Source organism: Phoca vitulina, unplaced genomic scaffold (assembly GCF_004348235.1).
Source record: "Phoca vitulina isolate PV1807 unplaced genomic scaffold, GSC_HSeal_1.0 scaffold39, whole genome shotgun sequence".
Lineage (NCBI taxonomy): Eukaryota > Metazoa > Chordata > Mammalia > Carnivora > Phocidae > Phoca > Phoca vitulina.
Window position 1 is genome coordinate 10,695,723 of NW_022589742.1, and position 22,677 is coordinate 10,718,399.

Sequence of the window (22,677 nt, forward strand, 5' to 3'; positions counted from 1 at the left end):
TAAGGGGACCAGGAATGGGAAGACTGCAAGTTTAAAAGGGGTGTCCAGGATAGGCATCTTTGAGCAAATGAGAGTTAGCAAAATTGATGCAGCTAGAAAGTAGAATCCTGACAGGGCTGAGGGCATTTACCTTGTGATACGCAGCTTACAACGCTGTGCCAATCAGACAAGGGGCACTGGAGGAGTTGGTGCAGAGTTTGGAAAAATGGATGAATTCCGTCTTAGCCATATTCAGTTTGAAGTGCCGCAGGATAGAAATAAGCGATTAGCAGGTCTGGAAATGCAGGTCTGGAGCCAAAGAGAGACGTTTGAGATTGAGATGTCACTTTGGAATTACTGTGTTACCGCTTGCGGTGGGAATGAAGAGGTGAGCTCGCCATAGAAGAGCAGAGTGGAAAGAAGGGGAGACTCTCACTAATGAATGTGTACATTTTAGGGGATGGAGACAAAGACAAATCGAGAAAGGAGAGTACACTTTTTTTCTGATCAGAGATAGAGGTGGGCTGGCGTTGTGCGCGTCCTTTTATTCCTCCCCTTTCATTTCTCCCTAAGGTAAACTGCCTCTCTTCAGGACAAAACCCTCCCGCGCGGCACCACACCCCTTGGGGCGCGAGTCTTTCTTCAAGACCTTTTGAAGGTAAGGAGAAGGGAACTAACTTTTACGGAGCATCCCACGCGTGCCACGTGTTTGGGGTTCCAAATACCGGGTTGTTCTCCTCTACACCCCACCCGCCTCTTCGCTTTCACACCCTTGCCTCCTTCAGCAGTGTTGGCTCCCAGAGGGCTGAAGCACTGTACCCGCCAGCAGAAAACAAAGGACCCAGCGGGACGGAAAAGCAAAGCAAACAAACAAACCCCCCTGCGAGGAGTAGAGACCCAGCGCCGCCGGCCTTGAACCTCCGCCTCCAGCCCTCCCGGTGCCTCGCCCCTCGGCCCCGCCCGGGCCTCTCGCGGGCCCCGCCCCTTGCTCCGCGGCCCGCGCTCATTCGCTGGCGCCCTTCCGCTCCGCTTCCCCATTGATCCGCTTTCGCCTCCTTCGGTACGCTCTCCGTTTAGCTCCGCCCCTCACGGAGAGACCGTGCACGCAGGCTCGGCTCATGGTCACTCGCGGACCTTATTCCGTGTCGCTTTCCCCTTCTTCCCGGCATTCCTGCTTCCGCTTTCTCACGGCTCTTTGGTTTTTCCACCTCTGGGGCACTTCGCGCCCAGGGGTTCGGTGACGTCATCTCTCTGCGCTGCGCGGACACCCGCCAGTGGAAGAAGGAACCGCTCGCCGCCCTTCGCCTCTTTTGTTGGGCTGCTGCTTCTCCGGAATCATGGCGCCGTCACTGTGGAAGGGGCTGGTGGGCGTCGGCCTCTTTGCCCTAGCCCACGCGGCCTTTTCCGCTGCGCAGCGTAAGTGCTGGGGGAACCGCGACCGCTCCTGTGTGGGACTCCGGGGGTGGTGTGTGGGAGCGCCCTGAGGGAGTGTCGGACCGAGTGTCCCAGGAATGGTCATTTGAGCCCTTAGAGTTGGGTGGTGACTCCGAGAAGCGGCGCGGGGCTTCCTGGTGGAAGGCTCGGAGTCTGAGTTTGAGGAGATGGGCACCTGAGATGGCAGCAGGGGTGGAAGGGGAAGAGGGTGTCTGGGAGAGGGCTCTGAGCTGGCTGCAGGGTGGGCAAAGAGGGAGTCTGTGTCAGGCTGCAGGGTGGCCAGAGAGGGAGTAGGTCCGGGAATCCGGGACAGGTGATGTCAGATCCAGCGTGGGACTGAGCAGGCAAAGTGTCAGATTGAGGACCTCGATGCTCATGGTCCCATGACAACTAGGTGGACAACATCTTGGGCACTTCTGGGCTGTCCAGGCAGAGATTGAGAAGTTAAGTGACCGTTTGCCTCATGGGGGCATTGTGATACAGGAGAAAGAGCACTGGACTGGGAGTCTGGAGGGCTGGTTCTGAAAAACTTGCTTTACCGCTAAATCTGTGTGACCTTGGGCAAGTCATGTCCCTTCTCTGAGCCTTCATTGAGGTGGATTTTAATTCTTGCTTTTTCTATGTCACAGAGTCACTGGGAAGTTTAAAAGAAAAAAGTAAAAGTACTTTAGCATACACATACAATTGTATCATCAAGAAGAAACTTGGAGTCTAGCAGAGGAGGTAGTGCCGTCTTGAGACAGCTGATCTGTTTTGTGGTCTTCCTTCTCTACTAGACCAGGGGTCAGCAAACTGGCCTGTGGGCCAAATGCAGACTCTCTTCTGTTTTTGTAGTGAGCTAAGAATGTTTTCATATTTTAATTTGTCGGGGAAAAAAAGCAAAAGAATATCATTTTATGATCCATGACAATTATATAAAATCCAAGTTTCAGTGTCCATCAATGAAGTTTTCCTGGCAGATAGTCACACCCATTCGTTTAGGTATTGTCTGGCTGCTTTCCAAGTGGGGAGTTGAGTAGTTGACACAGAGACAGTATGGCCTGCAAAGCCCAAAATATTTGTTATCTGACTTTTTACGGGAAAAGTTTGCTAACCTTTGTCCCAGCCTATAGAGCCCACGAGGGCACCCCTTTTTGTTCATTGCTGCGATCCTTGTGCCTAGCACAATGTTCCCCACAGTAGGTACTCAGTAAATTTGTTGAATGAAGGAAGTGAATTCAAAGTTGAACTTTATTCATTTGCTAGATTACTTTCCATCTTCAGGAATAAAGTAGAAAATGAAATGTGAATTCCTCCAAAGCTTTAATTTTTTTTTTCAAGATAAAACCTTTTGTTTGTTATATAGAATTAAAATGATCCAGTTATTTTAACTACTTTTTACAAACATGTATTGACATTTGTCTGGTGGAAACTCAGCTTTATTTTTTAAATACATTTTTATTTTGAAATTTTACAGAAAAGTTGCAAAGATAGTAGAGTTACTGTATACCCCCACCCAGTTTCCTGCATTGATAACACTTTCTATTACCACGGTATATTGTCACAACTAAGAAACTGACATTGGTATAATACTACTAACTAAAGTCTAACTTTTATTTGGGTTTTACCAGTTTTTCCAATAAGGTCTTCTATTCCAGGGATCAAGCAGGGTATCACATTACATTTGGTTGTCATGTTTCCCCGGTCTTCTCTATTCTGTGACAGTTTCTCCAAAGCTCCAGTCTTAAATGATAACAATAATAATAGCTAACGTTTATTAAATGCTTACTATGTGCCAGGCACTGAACTAAGCGCTTTACATGTATTATCTAATTCAGTCCTACCAAAAGCCCTGTGAGGTAGCTATTGTTGTTGTTACCGCTCTTGAAAGATGAAGTTGAGACACGCAGTTTGTGCAAGCTGGGAAACTTGCACAAACTGACAGCGATGATGGTGGGGCCAGGATTCAAAGACAAGCAGTTTGACTCTAGAGCCTGTGTGCTACACTGCTTTATGAAATTCAGTTTTGTGTAAGTGGTTGAAATTGCGCTGTGCTTAGGTGCCAGAGGTACAGTGATGCCCCAAGGGAGTTCAAAGTCAAGTGGAATCAGTAAAGAACCACAATAAAGTGATACAGATGCTATGCTAAGAGTATGTCAGGATGCGTGGAGACAGGCCGGGGATGGGAGGTGGGAGACGAGGGGGTTAAGGGAATATCTTAGAGCCTTGCTGCTCAAGGGTGTTCAACGGACCAGCCTCCAGGGAATCGCCTGGGAGCTTGTTAGAAATGCAGAAACTCAGGCCCCGCCCCAGAGTTTATTGAATCCTAATCTGCATTTTAATAAGATCCCCAGGTGATCTGTCTGCACATTCGTTTGAGAAGCACTACCCTAGAGATCAGGATACTGTGGAGTACTGCGTCATTTTCTACAGTTGGCTTCAGCTGTAAAATTTTACAGTACTCGAGCAAGGAGATCTCTAAAGTCCAACCCCTTCGTTTTACAGATGAGGAAATGCCTGGTTAGAGGTAGTGTTAGAGTCAGGTTAGGCTGCATGCAAAGAAGAAAGCTGGCTAGGAATTGAACGGACAAATAGGAAGTTAGCCAAACCTGTTTTTGGTATTGGATTGATGTTTCTTTTACACCGGTCCTTATGTTAAACCTGTAAGATAAAACTTCAGAAATGTCTCTAAACACATTTTCTTTTAAGAGTCACTGCATGTTCACTCACAGCAATTTGGGTTTTTAAGTCCACAGCACATTGTTAAGTAGGGATTGTGCCAGGTTTTTCTAGAATTAGGATTTTGTGTTTTTGTGTCTCCGGTGAGATGAGAATGCCTTGTGGCGTTTGTCACTGCAGTGGGACCTCTTTATAATGCTCATGTTGCAAAAGGACTAATATTTACCTTTGAAGCTAATTGTGTCCTGTCAGACCGTAGCAGCAGATAGCAAGCACACTGTTGTACTGTGGCACGCGCACCTCTGCTGGGATGAACTTTGTTAGGGCGGAATGGCTACCATGTATCTACTGTAATCTTCACACTATCCCCATTTTACTGTTGCAGACACTTAGCAGAAAGATACTGTATTTCTTTGATTCTAAGACACACTCCCCCTCCCACTCCTACATTTTAACACTCTGAAGTTGAGATACATGTTACAGTGCATGAAGATGGCTTAAGGTTTGATGAGATAAAGTCAGTGACAGTAAGTGGAGGAGCTGGTTTTATGATCCAGGCTTATCAGCTTCCAAATCCTGGTCCTTTTCTTTCATACCTTGCTGCTTCCTGAGGCTAAGGCAGCAGCAGAATTAGGACTTAATCAGAGAGGCAGAAATTGACGTTCTGGAATTTCTCCTATCCCACCACTGCCCCAACATAGTCTCTCAGGAAAAAAACATGTCCATGCCAGTATTACTTTATCCATACTATGTGATGGCGGTGCTATTTCAGAGTTGAGATTTTCTGTAGGATTATCCGTTTTTAAATAATTGTGATTTCTTTGACCAGTTAGTGAAAGAAACTTGTTAGTTTCAGAGGATTCTAGTTTTCCCATAGTACCGAAAGAAAAAAAAACATGTTTAGATATTTCTTCCTCATACTTGCTCACCTTTCACTCTTACCGTGTTTTATAAGGTGACAAAGCAGGTCATAATGAAAGTAAAATAGTTCAAGATCAGGCTGACTGCCTTAGAAGATAGAGGTTTTTGAGGAGTCCGGGATTAGCATTACTTTATGTAGCATATAAGTCAGCCGCTTCTTTGGTATATTGATTTGCTTGCATTTTAAGAAAGAAAAATGGGCTACAATTTCCTTAATGGTATGCTTCTGGTTTATAGATCGTTCTTATATGCGATTAACAGAAAAGGAAGATGAATCACTGCCAATAGATGTAAGTTGGTCATTTATATTCCATTAAAATATATTTTAAAAATTAGCCACATAGCTTATAATAATTTTTTACAGGTTCTTGTTCTCTTAAAATTTTCCAGACATGAAGTAACATCTGTTCACTACTTTACTCTTTGTCACTCATTGTGAAACCCAAAGATTTGGAAACAAAAGATTTCTCTGTTTGGTTTCTAGAACTGTAGTTTAAGTAGTCGTTCTAGAAGTTGCTCTGTTCATAGTCTGAGATGGACTTAAGTTGATTACTTGACTTTATTTCTTGGCAAAGTTCCTTTTTATGTAAAGTCTAAGAACAAGCAAAACTAAACATTGTTTAGGGACATATATGTAGGTGGCAAAAGTAAAGAAAAACAAGGAAGTGTTTTTTTTTTTTTAAGCTGAAATGATATGTGAACTTCACTCACCATTTTTTTTTTATCTTTAATGGATTTTAAATGACAAGATAGTAACTTCTTTGTAACAGAATCAAGCAGTAAGCGTAAAAAGTAAAACTGACCCCATACAATAAAAAAGACAAGTGACCTCACTGCTCAGCAGTTCTGCTGCTACTCCCACCAGTTTGGAGTATGTCAGTAGTTCAGCTCTCCTCCTGTGCATAAACAGCATTCTTTGTTTACATTATGTATAGTTTTACCTAATCAAAACAGTTTTTCTTTTAAAAAGTTATTATCTATGTGTATATATGTATAGTTTTATAATTAGCCTTTTATTACTTAACATTATTTATCTTGACGTAACTTCATGATAACTCATAGATTTGCCACATTCTTGTTAATGGTGCCTATGATTGCATTGTATGAAATAGGTCTTGGTTCACTGGTGGCAGGAATGTGTAAGCTGGTATAACATGTGACATTAGTTTTAATTCAGAAAGTTAGAGTAATAGCTTGTGGCTAATTTTGACTTTAGTTGTCTGTAATGAAAGTTATGATAGATGGGACTATTAAGCCACTCTCCTATCACCTTTGCTTTGCTTTGTGGTAGATTACCCCTCCCCCAATACCACACACATATTCATTTATATCTACTTAAAATGGCTTGCTTCTGTTTACAAACTGGGAAGTCTGAAAAATGCAGAAAAATCACAATCAAGAAAATCAAATGTGCCTGTAATCCCAGGTTGGTTAATATCAAACATTGCAAGTTTTTGCTTGCACAACCTCTTTGGAAAACGTTTTGGTATTACCTAGTGAAGTTGAATGTGTGTATACTCTCCCCCAGTGATTCTACTCCCATGTGCCAGGGGACCTACTGCAGGATATCTCTATAGGCATTGTGAAAGTAACACACAGGAAACAGCCCACATAGCCATCAGCAGTTGAATGAATAAATTGTGGTATTTTCATATAATGAAATATAAAATACAAAGAAAATGAATGGCTCTAAGGATATACTACAACAGGGATGAATCTCACAAAAAAAGTTCAAAGATGGGAAAAAGTAAGCAATATACTTTTTAGAGGTACATACATATCTGGTAAAATTATAAAGAAAAGCCTTAAAGAATTGATTAATATACAATTCAGTACAATAGTTAACTATAGTTAACTATCGTTAACTTTGAGGGGGTTGGTGAAGGAAATAATTGGAGAGGGACACGTGGGACTTGAAAGGGACTGGTAGTTTTATTTCTTAAGCTGGGTGGTGGGTCCAGGGGTATTCTTCTTTATACTCTATGATATTTAACAATAATACATTAACAAATTCTTAGTTGCTCTTGGAAGCAGGTAATAGTTGGTAACTGAGTTCTGAATGGCTCAGTACCTGTTGGCTATTTGAGCAAAACCTAGAAGTATTTTTGCAGCTGCTCCACAGAATTTGTAGAAGATTTTATTGTGTCTGAGTTCAAATTATTTAAAGTGAGAATTGACTCCTTGATAGGATCTGGGAGAAATACGTGTCAGAGGCTAAAAAGAGATGGAGGGAAAATTATAAATTTTTATGATAACATTTGTATGTTATTTGATAATCTCAATCTTTATACTCACAGATAGTTCTTCAGACACTTCTGGCCTTTGCAGTTACCTGTTATGGTATAGTTCATATTGCAGGAGAGTTTAAAGACATGGATGCCACTTCAGAACTAAAAAATAAGTAAGTCCTTCCCTTTTCATAGGCACTTCGTTTCATAGGGGTTTTGCTTCATTTACATAATTTAAAATGTATGTTTTCTGGTACATAAAAGTTGATTTTGTTTTTACATTTTGATGATGCAGTTTGTGTGAATAATGAGGTCAAAATATTGAGGCAGTGTTTGATATGATAGAAAAATGGAAGTTGAATGACAGATTATTGACATTAGACTCAGATGTCATGTTATATTTGCCTAAAATTATTTATTGGTTCGATGGGTGGAAGGGGATAGACAAATAGGAAGATATTCCCTCAGAAATGTTTTCCTTTCATCTTTTCTTTTTTCCTTCCCTCCCCTCCCACCCCCCTCCCTTCCATTTTTTCCTCTTTTTATCCTCATGTCCCAGCTTAGTCTTTGGAAGAATAGGGGTTTTTGGTCCGTTTCCTCTATCACTTGAGCCTAGACTGTGACCTAAACTGCTCTTTGGCCTTTTCCCATTCTTGGATTACAGTATATTTGTTATTCTGCTTTCTCTTTTCTCCTGTGCTGCTTCTAAGCTATTTTCTTGAGCTTGGCTTGCTTGTCTTTTCCATATTGCTTACTTTCATAAAGTTATCCTTTAGCTTTGTTCAATTCCATCTCTGGACTTTACCTACCTTCTTGAGCCTGGAAATTTTAACCCTTTACAATGTGTCCTCAGAAGGGTTCACAATAAACATTTATTTGTTAGAAGAAACTCACCCCCTTGTTACTTTTACTTTTCAATTTACATTTTAAATAGTCACATGTCAGGCTTCCTGTTTTATGTAGGAGTATGCTTGGAATTTTAGGTGGGCTGACTTTGAGATTTGAGTTTTATCAAGGCAGAGTTGTCTTTGTTCAGGAAAATAATGTTTAATCAAACCAGTACTAAAAGCCGTACACTTAGGTGTTTGTGAACTTTTTTCGACTACACATATCTCATTGGGAAAGAAGAAAGGATACTCTACTATTACCACCCACTATAGTTCTTACAAAGAGTCTACCAAGAATCACAGGCAAAGGGCCAGGAAAGAAAGAAGTAAAACAGAATGGCATTAAGTAGGTGGTAGCAAAATATATAAATTTAGTAGGTGGTAGCAAAATATATGAGTTTGGACAACAGTAGGTACGGAAGGGCCAAAGGAGTTTTTTTGTTGTGTTTGAAAGATTCTTGGAAACAGATCTATGAAATGATCATATTGCTTGAATAGTGAGGGCCAAATGAGAACAATCAAAGGTACAATCTATGTACTGGTTTTTTAAAAGACTATTTGGCATGGGCTAGCTAGTTTTAAGATATATAGAAGTGATTAAAGCTGAGCGATTATTTGTGCTATAGTCATAGGCATCTTGGAAGGAGTGGCTGAAAGAAAGATTTGAGAGCTTTATGTTGCTTTTCCAGGTTTCTTATTTTCCTTGTACAGGAAAAAAAAAATCACGAGACACAATATGATTGCCATGTATAGCCTGATCTCATGGATTTAAACTTAGTTAAGAGTATAACCCATAGCAAATTCATAATTCATTAGAAGCCTGCTTGTTTTCAAATAGGCTTTTGTACAGGTGTATCTAAAGTGGATACTTTGTTTTTTTCTTTTAAGGACATTTGACACATTAAGGAATCACCCATCATTTTATGTATTTAACCATCGTGGTCGAGTACTGTTCCGGCCTTCGGATACAACAAACTCTTCAAATCAAGATGCATTGTCCTCGAACACATCATTGAAGTTACGAAAACTTGAATCACTGCGTCGTTAAGATTTTTACAAATTATAATAACAGGACAGGACACAGAGCTGGAATATTGGAGTTTGGGGTATAAAACACTCCCCCCATCATCAGTATTTATATTATATTGATCTTTCAGACCTAATTAAAAAAAGTCTGTGGCCCTTGTTTGTACACTGTTAATCAGATCGTTAATGGAGCATAAGTTATCTGTGAAATGAGTCTTTGATCTTTCATAGAGAGAATTCTTTTTTCCATTTAAAACAAATTCATATCATTTGTAAAAGTCACTGTTTTGAACACATTACTTTGAAAAATGTTGATGATTTTGTAATTATTTATTTTCTTAGATTTCTTTTCTTTTGCACTTGAGTTTTTAGGATCCTTTTGGAAAAAATGTGACTACTGCATTTTGCAGCATGAATGAAAGTTAAAAAGTCTTCGGTTCTTAACAACAAACGGACTTCTCTAAAGAGACCAAAATGGTGGCTTATCAGTTTTTCTTACGACCCCTAAAAAGTGGCTCTGCTTCAGCAGATGCTTGCCAGTTTTTAATTTCTCATGACTTCTTGCCCCACCCCACTCCCATATACCTCCTAACATCGACTGTCTTGTTTCATCACTTCTCTGGGGTTCTGTGTGCAGTGAGCAATTCTTGTGTCAGAAATTCTTTGTCATAAATATATTTAACAAATTCAACTTGCTGTAAAGCTACTTGTGTTCTCTTCACTTCTCTGTCAGAAATTTCCCCAGTTGGTTATGTAGTTAAAGAATAGTTGAAGATAGACCAAAAGACCGTTCATGATTTCATGAATTATCCTGCCTGTGTAGAAAAATAGTAATCACTGAAGAAAACTGATTACTCGTCATCAGCCAGTTTAACTTATTCAAAGTCTCTGTTATTTTATTGCTTACTAAACTAGCAAATTAGTAAAACTAAAGGAAACTTCTCATCAAAGGTAGGCTTCAAAGGCATTGGGACAAATATGTTTTAAATATTTGGAACTAATATCTTCAATGAAAAACAATTAAAGTCATTTAAGAAACTGTTTTATAGCTTCGGATTCGTTAGCAGGCTGAGAGTTTTTCCATCTTTGTTGGATGCTGCCGAAGTTGAGGATGAGGGGACAGAGTAGACTTTTTTTTAGAAACAGTAATTTTGGGTTTAGGGGATTTGGCTAGCCCTTTGATCTGCAGGGAGCTTAATATTTCTTTGTAAAGGAGGTTGCTTTTGTTGAACTGTACAGGTATGAAAACATTGCTTTCTTTGAATTGTATAGGTGCAAAGGGAATAACTATGCAGACTTGAAAAGCAACACGCTTTCGGCAAGAGTCATAAGAGGCCCTTCTGCTGGATGGCATTTTTCCCATTAGAAATGGACTTCAGCTCTTCTATTCTGCCTGGTAACACACAGCCCCAAAGCACGAGACTCTTTTGTCATTGAGCTTTTACTGTTGTTTAGTTTTGTTTTGCCAACCCAATATATCAATGGAACACTGACTCTGCTCTCTAAGGAGAACAAAGTTAGAAATCTGCTGATAGCCCAAGATAATTTAGAAATGAGTTAAAAATGGAATTCAGGGGTTAATGTGATAATTAAATCAAAATATTGTATGAGAAACAAGCTCTTTCCATCAGGCTGGCCTGCCATTTCCTCAGGTGTGACTTGATTCGAAAGAGCCTTTTCTCTTTGGGGGCTGCCTTCCTTTTTTATTATTTACATACCTTCAATGCAGCCATTTAAAGGGTACAGTTCAATGTTTTGTCATATATTCGCAAAGTTGTACAACCACTACCACAATGCATTTTAGGACATTTCTATCACCCCCAGAAGAAACCCTGTACCCTTTAGTGGGCGCCTCTCATATCCCCCTGCCCCAGTGCCTCCCAGCCCCGGGCAACCACTAATGTACTTTCTGCCTCTCTAGATTCGCCTATTCTGGTCCTTTAATATGAATGGATTCTCACAATGTCTGGTCTTTAGTGACTGGCTTCCCAAGTATAGTTTTGTTCGATGTGGAGTGAGAACTTCTCCCCTTGAGAACTGTGATCGCTGTGAAAGGAAGTGGTTGGTCAAATCAGTAGATGTGGAGTAGGGAGGGCCAGGCACTTACCACGTTTCTTTGTCAATCTTAGGCTGAATGGCTTTTCCTCATAACCAAGCACTCGTGATATACTACTATTTATAATATTTTGGCTAGTCTCTAGAATGGATATTGAAATCTTTGCCTGCCCAGTCAGGAAAGTCCCAGTAAAAATGATGCCCCATAGTTTGGCAGAGAATTGACATAGTTTTCAGGTGCATCTAACTTTGCTAGCAGCTTGTATACCTCGGGCCAGGTGAGCTTCCCAAATTTCTTCTTCAATTTCCTCCAGTGAATTTCTGTTTTCTTTTTCCAGTATGTACCATAGGAATAGAGGTGATTTGGGTGCATCGTAACAGTGCTATAAGGATTAAATTCAGAATTTTATTTATAATACTTTGAGACAGTCCATGACTACCTAGGGTAGTCCAAAAAAAATGTAGTGATGTAAGCTAGTTAAGCCTGCAGTTGATTGCGATTTTAGTGACATTCAGAAGTGTGCACTATTGAAGGCTCTCTAGAACATAGGAAAGACTTCTGAATAACTAGGGAACCAGCCAAATGCTATGGGCTAATGGCCCAGCCACAGAAAATGCAGATCGGCGGATTGGAGACCATGATGCTCTGTAACTCCCTAATGATTGTTTCCAAAGCACTGTGGCTTATTTTTGAGTGGCATGACAGCAGCTTCCTGGTTGTATGTGGCCTGTTTCCATGATGTATTGAGTAGTGTTGTTTGTTGTGAACATCGATGCCTGTAACACCAAGCTAAACACCTTCTTTTGGATATGTTTCCTCTCTTTAAATGGCCTTGCCCTGTCCAATAAATAAATGATTGTCTCACCCTGTTTTTGGTAGTGGTTTTTGTTTTTGTTTTTGTTTTTTAAATCTCATTCTCTTCTCTGTCCCCAGAAAAATGTAAGAGATAATTTTATGACTGTATTTTTTTTTTCCAACTGTGATGCTGTTCTACTAAATTCAATGGATACTTTACTTTTTATTGTACATGTAAAGTCGAATTGCAATTTTATGTTTTTTTTAGAGTCGAAATAGAATGTGTAATCTCATTTATATTTCTAAATTATCAAAGGACCTTTGGGGTATAAGAATTTCAGTCCTTGAGTAGCAGTGTCCCATCATTCCATCACAAATTTGTTATAACTTTAGACTTAACGGGAAATCATTATGATTAAAAGCATCAGGGGGCAAATCCAGAGTCTGATGAAAACCCAAGGGGCAGTTCTGGTTTGTAAAACTTGGCACTTATCCAAATCAAGTATTCTTTAAAAAGGGAAAAATAAAGATGATATATGCATGTGGCAAAAACAAAAAAATCAGACGGTACAGAAAGGCATGTCATTAAAACTTGTCCCCTTCCCTCCTGTGCCTAATGCCTCTCTCCAAAGGGAATCAGCTTAGAGTATCCTGTATATTCGTTTGGGGAAAAATTATTTGCCAGCAAATATATATTTTAAAAACTTTACCTTAATGGAATCAGACATTCTTCTGTACCTTGCTGTTTTTTGCTACCTGTGTCTTACAAGATCTTTCTGTATCAGAATATACAGAAATACCTCAGTATTTTTAATGACCGTGTGGTTTTCCAATGTAGGAATGTGTTACAAATGTTCAAACACTGAGAGGATCTCAGGTTGTTTTCAGTATTTTACTATAGCTAAACCATATTGCAGTGAACATAGTTATAATGAGATTATACCCAGAGTTAATTCTTAGCAATAGAATTGCTGGATCAAAGGGTATTTTTCATTTTCAATTAAGTAGTTATTGCCAAATTGTTCTCCAGGAATCTTGGCCCAGTTATTCTCCCACGTATAATTTGTAAGAACAATTATTTCCGAGGCCCACGCTGATACTGGGTACTAAACTTTTAAACATTTGATCATCTGAAACGGAATAAATGATATCTTACATCTTGCGTTAGCTATATTGCATGTTAATGAAGGATATGGAACACATTTTCATGCTTATTGGTTACTTATATTTCATTTTCTGTGAACTGTGTGGTCATGTTCTGTTTTCTATTAGATGATTTGTTTTTTACTGATTTGTATGAGCTCTTTGTAAGCTAAGAAAATTGGTCCATTGTCATATGTTTAAGAATATTTTCCTGAGATTGATTTATTTATTTACTTACTTATGTAGTTAAACTTATCAGTCTTTATGGCTTCAGGGATTCATGCCTTGCTTAAAAAGGCCTTCTTTACATTTAAGAATAAATTTAATGTATTTTTCCAGTACTTTTAAGTTTTTTTTTTAACCTTTAAATCTTTGATTCATTTGGACTTTATTTAGGTAGAAGGAATGAGGTAAGGATTCAACACTTTTCTCTCCAAATGGCTATCTGGTTATCGCAGCCCCACTTTTTTGCTTTTTTCCCCACACTGATTTGAAAAGCCATCTTCATCCATACATTGAATTTCCGTGTATATTTAGATCTGTTTCTGAGCTCTGAAGTCTGTTACAAAAATTACCAGTCTTTTAATTATTTTAAGTTGCTATACACTTTCATATTTCACATTGCTAGTCCACACTGCATTATTACTATTTTCAGGACTTTTTCCTAGTTATTCATGCATGTTTATATTTCCAGAGGGACTTTAGTATCATTTTGTCCATTTCTAGAATCCTACTGATATTTTTCTAAAATTTTACTTTGAAAAATTTCAAACTTACAGAAATCATGAAAGAATACTGTGAGGAATGCCAATACATTTTTCATTTGGTCACCATTCCTAACATTTTGCCACTTTTGCTTTTGTTGTCTCCAAACGTGCTTTTGTCCCCTCCTGAATAGTTTATGGTTAAGTGTGGACTTCATAATCACACTTCACAACACCATGACATCCCTAAATACGTCAGTGTTCTGTTCCTATAAGGATGAGGACATTTCCCATTTAACCACAATACCACTCTCACCCTGAAGAAAATGGTGAATCATCCAATATTATATTCAAATTTCCCCATGTGTCCCCAGAATGACTTTCATAGCTGCCCCCACCAAGGTTCGCAAACTATATTGTTCAGTGTGTCTCTCCAGTTTCTAATTTTAAACAGTCCCCCTACCTCTTTTTTTAAAATGATATTTTCTAAATAAACTTTATTTTTCAGAACTGTTTTAGAGTTATAGAAAAATTGGGAAGATGGTGCAGAGTTCCCGCATACCCCATACTCAGTTTCCCCTACTGCTAACATCTTAGGTTACCATGAGACATTTGATACAAGCAAGGAACCAATATTGATACATTATTGTAAACTACAGTTATTATTCAAGTTTCTGCAGATTTTACTTAATGTCCTTTTTGTGTTCCAGGCCTCCATCCAGGATACTGCATTACATTTAATTGTGAGTCTTCTTAGGTTTTTCTTGGCTGTGACAGTTTCTTATACTGTCCTTGTTTCTGATGACAGCTTTTTTTTTTTTTTAAGATTTTCTTAGAGAGAGAGAGCACAAGTTGGAGGGAGGGGCAGAGGGAGAGGGAGAAGCAGACTCCGTGCTGAACAGGGAGCCCAACACGGGGCTCGATCCCAGGACCCTGGAATCATGACCTGAACTGAAGGCAGATGCTTAACCGACTGAGCCGGCCAGGCGCCCCGACCTTGACAAGTTTGAAGAATACTGGTCAGGTATTTGGTAAAATGTTCCTTTATTGGGATTTGTCTGATGTTTTTACCATTATTATACTAGGATTATGTGTGCTATTGTTACCGTATCAAGGGTGCATATTTATTAACATGACTTACCACTGTTGATATTATTCTTGATCACCTAAGTTAGTGTTTGTCAGGTTTCTCCACTGTGAAGCTACCCTTTTTTCCCCATTTCCATACTGTACTGTTTGGAAGGAAGTCACTATGCGTAGCCCACACTTAGGGAGTGGGGAATTATGCTCCACCTCCTCAAGGATGGAGGATCTACATCAATTATTTGGCATTCTTCTGCACAGGAGGTATATTTCTTCTTTCCCACTTATTAATTTATTCAATCATTTATTTATAGGAGTTTGGGCTCTTGGATTTTTTTTTTATACTTTGGGTTATCCTGTAACACTGCTTTATTTTGAGGTTGAAATTATTCTAGTTTTGGACATTGAGAGCTTTTCATTGGGCTCCTGTTCCCTTTGACATACTCGTAAAAAATTTTTTGGACTTTTTTGTTTTGTTTTGAGCACTTCCATACTTTCTGGCACTACAAGATGTCCCCGGCTCATCGTGTATACTTCCTTCCCCAGTCCTAGAATCAGCCTTTTCTCCAGGGAACCTGGTTCCTTTTACAGAAGAATGGTATTAGAAACCAGGATCTGGGCCCTAGTTGTACCCAGTGCTGCTGGCGTTTTGTTGCTTTGAGGCCCTTTCAGCTGACAGAGCAAGAAAATATGTGTGTGCGCTAACCTGTGCATATATACATATATAAATATTTCTGGATGTAACCTCTGTATTTCTATTACGTGAAACACGAATTCATACTGATGTTCCATCCATCACCACATAAATCTTTCTAACCACCTCTCCTGCTGATCTGCAGACTTCCACTCCCACACTAAGAAACCTGGTTCCCACCGTCTGCTACCCGTTTACTTGAATTGTTAAATCCAGTATATACACAATTTCAGAAACATTACCCTGTACTCCCATGGAAGACAACATTTCCAACTACAGCAGCGATTGTGTGTGTGTTTGCCGTTATTTTACAGACCCCACTCATTTCCAAAGTTACTTAAGTCAGCACCCCCTCTCCTTCAGTATGTTTGTTTCACAAGTCTAATATAGTTAGATTGCTTTGTCACATTCTGCCTTCTGCCCTGGAATTCCCCTGACCTCAATGATTTCTAAAAATTTGTATACACCAGGGTTCACTTTTTGTGCCCTAAGTTCAACAGATTTTGACAAATCCATAATGTTATGTATCCACAATTGCATTATCATATAGAATAATTTCATAACTCTAAAAATCCCTTGCGCTTCACCTATTCAACCCTGTCCCTCTCCCTGGAGCCCCAGTTTACCACTGGTCTTTTTACTGTCTCTATAGTTTTGCCTTTTCCAGAATGTCATATAGCTGGGGAATCATGCAGTATGTGGCCTTTTTAGATGGGCTTCTTTTACTTAGTATACATTCAAGATTCCTCCATGTCTGTCTGTGGCTTAGCTCATTTTTTAAAATCTCTGAATACTAGTCCATTGAATGAATGTTCCACAGTTTGTTTACCCATCACCTATTGAAGGACATCTCCAGTTTTTGACGATTGTGAATAAAGCTGCCCTAAACACTTGCATGCATGTTTTTGTGTGAACATAATTATTCCTATTAGTTGGTAAATACCAAGGTCCATGATTGCTGGATCATATGGTAAGATTATGTTCGGCTTTATAAGAAATTGCCATGCTGTCTTCCAAAGTGGCTGTACCATCTGGCATTCCCATCAACAGTGAATGAGAGTTCCTGTTGCTCTGCATCCTCATCAGCTGCTGGCATGGTCAGGTCTTAGCTATTCTAATAGGTATCCTGTTTTATTTGCTTATTTATTTTAAAAAAGATTTATTTATTTGAGAGAAGGAGACAGTAGGGGGAGGGGCAGAGGGAGAGGGAGAGAGTCACAAGCAGACTCCTTGCTAAGCGCAGAGCCTGACACCGGGCTTGATCTCATGACCCTGAGATCACAACCTGAGCCAAAACCAAGAGTCAGTCGCTTAACTGGGTCAGCCACCCAGGCGCCCCATGATATCTTGTTTTAATTTGCAGTTCCCTGATGACAAATGATGTTGAGCCTCTTTTCATACGCTTATTTGTCAGCTGTATTTGTCTTTTGGTGAAGTATCTATTTGGATCTTTTTCCCAATTTCAAATTGTGTTGTTTGTTTTCTTATTGAGTTTTAAGAATTTTTTGTATATTTTGAATGCAAGTCTTTTAGAGACGTGTGTCTTTCAAGTATTTTCTCCCAGTCTGTGGTTTGTCTTTTCATTCTCTTGACAGTGTCTATCACAGTGAAGTTTTTCATTTTAGTAAAGTCCAACTTATCAAATTGCTTTTATGAATCATGCTTTTGGTTTTGAATTTAAAAGCTCATTTCCAAAGGGAGAGAGGGAAACAAACCATAAGAGCCTCTTTTTTCCAAAGATTTATTTATTTATTATAGAAAGAGAAAGAGCAGGAGGCGCCTGGGTGGCTCAGATGGTTAAGCGTCTGCCTTCGGCTCAGGTCATGATCTCAGGGTCCTGGGATCGAGCCCCACATCGGGCTCCCTGCTTGGCGGGGAGCCTGCTTCTCCCTCTCCCTCTACTGTTCCCCCTGCTTGTGCTCTCTCGCTCTGTCAAATAAATGAATAAAAAATCTTAAAAAAAAAAAAAAAAGAAAGAGAAAGAGCAGGGGGAGGGGCAGAGGGAGAGAGAATCTTTGAGCAGACTCCCCACTGAGCATGGAGCCTGATATGGGGCTCAGTCTCAGGACCCTGAGATCATGACCTGAGCTGAAATCAAAGGTCGGATGCTCAAGCAACTGAGCCACCCAGGCACCCTACCATAAGAGACTCTTAACGATAGAGAACAAACTGAGGGTTGATGGAGGGAGGTAGGTGGGGGATGTGCTAGATGGGAGATGAGGATTAAGGAGGGCACTTATGATGAGCACTGGGTGTTGTATATAAGTGGTGAATCACTGAATTCTACTCCAGAAACCAATATTGCACTGTATGTTCACTAACTAAAATTTAAATTAAAAAAATTTAAAAAATAAAAGCTCATTTCCAAACCCACGGTCATCTAGGTTTTCTCCTATGTTTTCTTATAGAAGTTTCATTGTTTTTCACTTTATATTTAGGCCTATGATCCATTTTGTGTTAATTTTTGTGAAAGATATAAGATCTGTGTCTAGGTTCCTTTTTTTTCCATATGAACATCCAATTGTTCCAACACCATTTGTTGAAAACGCTACGCTTTCTTCATTGAATTGCCTTTGCTCCTTTGTCAAAAATCAGTTGACTATATGTGTGGCTTTATTTCTGGTTTGTCTACTCTGTTCCATTCTTCTATATGTCTCCTCTTTCATCAATACCATACTCTTGACTACTGTAGCTTTATACTAAGTCTTGAAATTGGGTAGTGTGAGTCCTCCATCTTTGTTCTTATTTTTCAGTATTGTGTTGGCTATTCAGAGTCTTTCATCTTTCCCTATAATCTTTACAGCCAGTTTGTCAATAACTACAAAATAACTTGCTGAGATTTTGATTGGAATTACTTTGAATCTGTAGATCATGTTAGACAGAATTGATATCTTATTAATACTGAATCTTGTTTGAAATCAAACAAAATATGTACAGGATCTCTATGTGGAAAACCACAAATTCTATATAATAAAGAGATACTCCATGTTCACAAATTGGAAGATTCAGTATCAATAAGATATCAGTTCTGTCTAACATGATCTATAGATTCAAAGTAATTCCAATCAAAATCTCAGCAAGTTATTTTGTAGTTATTGACAAACTGGCTGTAAAGATTATAGGGAAAGATGAAAGACCCTGAATAGCCAACACAATACTGTTGTTGCAAATGGTATTGTTTTTTAAATTTCAAATTCCAGTTTTAATTGTTGGTATTTAGGAAAGCAATTGAGTTTTGTATGCTAACCTTATATCTTACTCTTTGTTATCATTATTTTTATTTTTTTCTCTATTTATTTATTTATCTTTTTGATGTAGTGTTCCCTGATTCATTGTGTATAACACCCAGTGCTCCATTCAATACGTGCCCTCTTTAATACCCATTACCAGGCCAACCCATCCCCCCACCCCCCTCCCCTTTAGAACCCTCAGTTTGTTTCTCAGAGTCCATAGTATCTCATGCTTCGTCTCCCTCTCTGATTTCCCCCCCTTCATTTTTCCCTTCCTACTATCTCCTTTTTTTTTTTAACATATAATGTATTATTTGTTTCAGAGGTACAGGTCTGTGATTCATCAGTCTTACACAATTCACAGCGCTTACCATAGTACATACCCTCCCCAATGTCCATCACCCAGCCACCCCATCCCTCCTAACCCCACCACTCCAGCAACCCTCAGTTTGTTAACTGAGATTAAGAATTCCTCATATCGGGAGCAAGATGGCGGAGGAGTGGGAGACCTGGATTTCGTCTGGTCCCAGGAATTCAGCTGGATAGGGATCAAACCATTCTGAACACCTACAAACTCAACAGGAGATCAAAGAAAAGAATAGCAACAACTCTCTGAACAGAAAAGCGACCACTTTCTGGAAGGTAGGACGTGCGGAGAAGTGAATCCGAGGCGATATTCGGGAGGCTAGACGGTGGGGGAGGGGCCTCCGACGGCCGCTTCTGGCAAGTGATAGAGCCACGGAGCACAGAATCGGAACTTTTAGAAGTCTGCTCCGCTGAGGGACGTCACTCTGGTGGCGAAGTGGGGGGTGGAACCCTCGCGGGACAGTGTGGTCTCAGGACCCTCGGGGTCATAGAAAGACCGGGGGTGCCTGAGTGCGGCAGAGCTCCCAGGTATCGGAGCGGGGAAGCCGGCTGCAGAGACGGAGCCGAGGTGCGGGCTCTCAGCTCGGGGTTGCCATAAACCGTGATCCGCGGCACAGTCGGGCCACTGCTCCTCCAGCAGGGACCCAACAAGCGGCAGATCCGGGGAGACTCACCTTCTTCCCCCAGGAGGAGCGGCGCGGGAGCGCACCGCAGGGATCTGCTGGGTTTGGAGACTCCACCCGCGGTCGGGTGCCAGAGACAGAAAGGCGCGGTCACAGGCCGGGTGAGCGCGGAGTGTGGCCGGAGACCGGGGACACGGGAGTGACTGGCGGCTTTTCTCTGGGGGCTCACTGAGGAGCGGGGCCCCGAGTTCTCGGCTCCTCCGGGGTGGAGACTGGGAGGCCGCCATTTTCACTCTCCGCCCCCAAAGCTGTACGGAGAGCTTGCAGGGAACAAAAGCTCCCGAGAGCAAACCCGAGCAGATGACTTAGCCCGGACCGGGCAAGGGCGGGGCAATCCCGCCTCCGGCAAAGACATTTGGGAACCATGGCAACAGGCCCCTCCCCCAGAAGATCAGTGAGAACAGCCAGCCAAGACCAAGTTTACCGATCAATGAGAATGGCACAACTCCAGTGTTAGGGCAATACTGCACATAGAATCCATGGCTTTTTTACCATGATTCTTTAGTCTTTCAAAGTTAAATTTTTTTTAACTTTTTTTTTTGAATTTTTCTTTTTCCCTTTTTCTTTTTTCTTTTTTTTTTTTTTTAAAGATTTTATTTATTTGAGAGAGAGACAGCGCACAGGTGGGGAGGAGAAGGAGAAGCAGGTTCCCCGCTGGGCAGGGAGCCCAACGTGGGGCTCGATCCCAGGACCCTGGGATCATGACCTGAGTTGAAGGCAGACGCTTAACGACTGAGCCACTCAGGCGCCCCTCTTTTTCCCTTTTTCAAACAACATCTTATCAATCCCTTTTTTAAAAAACATTTTTATTTTTCATTTTTAGAGTCATATTCTATCCCTTCATAGTAGTTACCCTTATTTTTGGCATATATATATAAGTTGTTCTCTCTTTAAAATTTTGGGATATAGTTTCTTCTAACAGATCAAAATATACCCTAAATCTCTAGTATATGGCTTTGTTCTGGTCTCCTGCCTGATCACATTCTCTCCCTTTTTTTTTTAAATCCCCTTCTTTCTTTTTTCAAACAACTTCTTATCAATTCCTTTTATAAAACTTTTTATAATTTTCATCTTTATGGTCATATTCCATCCCTTCATCATATCAACCCTTATTTTTGTACATCTATAAGTTTTTCTTTCTTTAAAATTTTGGGAGGCACTTTCTTCTAACAGACCAAAATACACCCAAAATCTAGTGTGTGGCACTGATCTATGCACCAGCCTGATCATATTTGATCATATTCTGTTTTTTTTGTTTTGTTCTGTTTTTGTTTGTTTTTATCTTTTTCTTTTTTCTTTCTTTCCCTTTCTTTTCCCCCGGGTTCAGGTCTTTCCTGATTTGTTTAGAGTATATTTTCTGGGGACGTTGTTACCCTGTTAGCATTTTGTTCTCTCATTCACCTATTCTCCTCTGGACAAAATGACAAGACGGAAAAAATCACCTCAACAAAAAGAACAAGAGGTAGTACCGACTGCCAGGGACCTACTCAGTACGGACATTAGTACAATGTCAGATCTAGAGTTCAGAGTCATAAGTTTAAAGATACTAGCTGGGCTTGAAAAAAAGCATGGAAGATACTAGAGAAACCCTTTCTGGAGAAATAAAAGGACGAAAATCTAACGAAGTCGAAATAAAAAAGGCTATTAATGAGGTGCAATCAAAAATGGGGGTGCTAACTGCTAGGATAAATGAGGCAGAAGAGAGAATCAGTGATATAGAAGACCAAATGATGGAAAATAAAGAAGCTGAGAAAAAGAGAGATAAACAACTACTGGATCACGAGGGCAGAATTCGAGAGATAAACGATATCATAAGATGAAACAACATTAGAATAATTGGGATCCCAGAAGAAGAAGAAAGAGAGAGAGAGGCAGAAGGTATATTGGAGCAAATTATAGCAGAGAACTTCCCTAATTTGGGGAAGGAAACAGGCATCAAAATCCAGGAGGCACAAAGAACCCCTCTCAAAATCAATAAAAATAGGTCAACACCCTGACATCTAATAGTAAAACTTATGAGTCTCAGAGACAAAGAGAAAATCCTGAAAGCAGCTCGGGAGAAGAGATATGTAACCTACAATGGTAGAAACACTAGATTGGCAACAGACCTATCCACAGAGACCTGGCAGGCCAGAAAGGACTGGCATGATATATTCAGAGCACTAAATGAGAAAAATATGCAGCCAAGAATACTATATCCAGCTAGGCTGTCATTGAAAATAGAAGGAGAGATAAAAAGCTTCCAGGACAAACAAAAACTAAAGGAATTTGCAAACACAAAACCAGCCCTACAAGAAATCTTGAAAGGGGTCCTCTAAGCAAAGAGAGAGCCTAAAAGCAACATAGACCAGAAAGGAACACAGACAATATACAGTAACAGTCACCTTACAGGCAATACAATGGCACTAAATTCATATCTTTCAATAGTTACCCTGAATGTGAATGGGCTAAATGCCCCAATCAAAAGACACAGGCTATCAGATTGGATAAAAAAACAAGACCCATCGATATGCTGTCTGCAAGAGACTCATTTTAGACCCAAAGACACCCCCAGATTGAAAGTGAGGGGGTGGAAAACCATTTACCATGCTAATGGACACCAAAAGAAAGCTGGGGTGGCAATCCTTATATCAGACAAATTAGATTTTAAACCAAAGACTATAATAAGAGATGGGGAAGGACACTATATCCTACTTAAAGGGTCTATCCAACAAGAAGATCTAACAATTGTAAATATCTATGCCCCTAACATGGGAGCAGCCAATTATATAAGGCAATTAATAACAAAAG

General features: G+C 40.1%; 2 protein-coding genes across 3 annotated transcripts in view; one reads left to right on the plus strand and one right to left on the minus strand.

Moving 5' to 3' along the window:
* Nucleotides 1-896, minus strand: part of SLC9A6 (solute carrier family 9 member A6) — a 61,410-nt gene extending 60,514 nt beyond the window's left edge. The window contains exons 1-2 of the mRNA XM_032428253.1: nucleotides 658-896; nucleotides 131-288 (exon numbers count right to left, since the gene is read on the minus strand). The gene's annotated coding sequence lies outside the window, so the exon portion shown is untranslated. The remainder of the gene's footprint in view (nucleotides 1-130; nucleotides 289-657) is intronic.
* A 183-nt stretch (nucleotides 897-1,079) lies between these two features.
* On the plus strand, nucleotides 1,080-13,647 carry MMGT1 (membrane magnesium transporter 1). 2 transcript variants are annotated; one of them, XR_004302294.1, is made up of 5 exons: nucleotides 1,080-1,395; nucleotides 5,230-5,282; nucleotides 7,290-7,393; nucleotides 8,996-9,213; nucleotides 10,406-13,647. XR_004302294.1 is itself a non-coding variant. In XM_032428354.1 (4 exons), the coding sequence occupies exons 1-4, from the start codon at nucleotides 1,317-1,319 to the stop codon at nucleotides 9,153-9,155; spliced, it is 396 nt and encodes a 131-aa protein (XP_032284245.1). In that variant the 5' UTR covers nucleotides 1,080-1,316; the 3' UTR covers nucleotides 9,156-13,647. The 2 variants fall into 2 exon arrangements, 1 of the variants encoding a protein (XP_032284245.1); XM_032428354.1 differs by having other exon boundaries at nucleotides 8,996-13,647.
* Nucleotides 13,648-22,677: the final 9,030 nt, after the last annotated feature.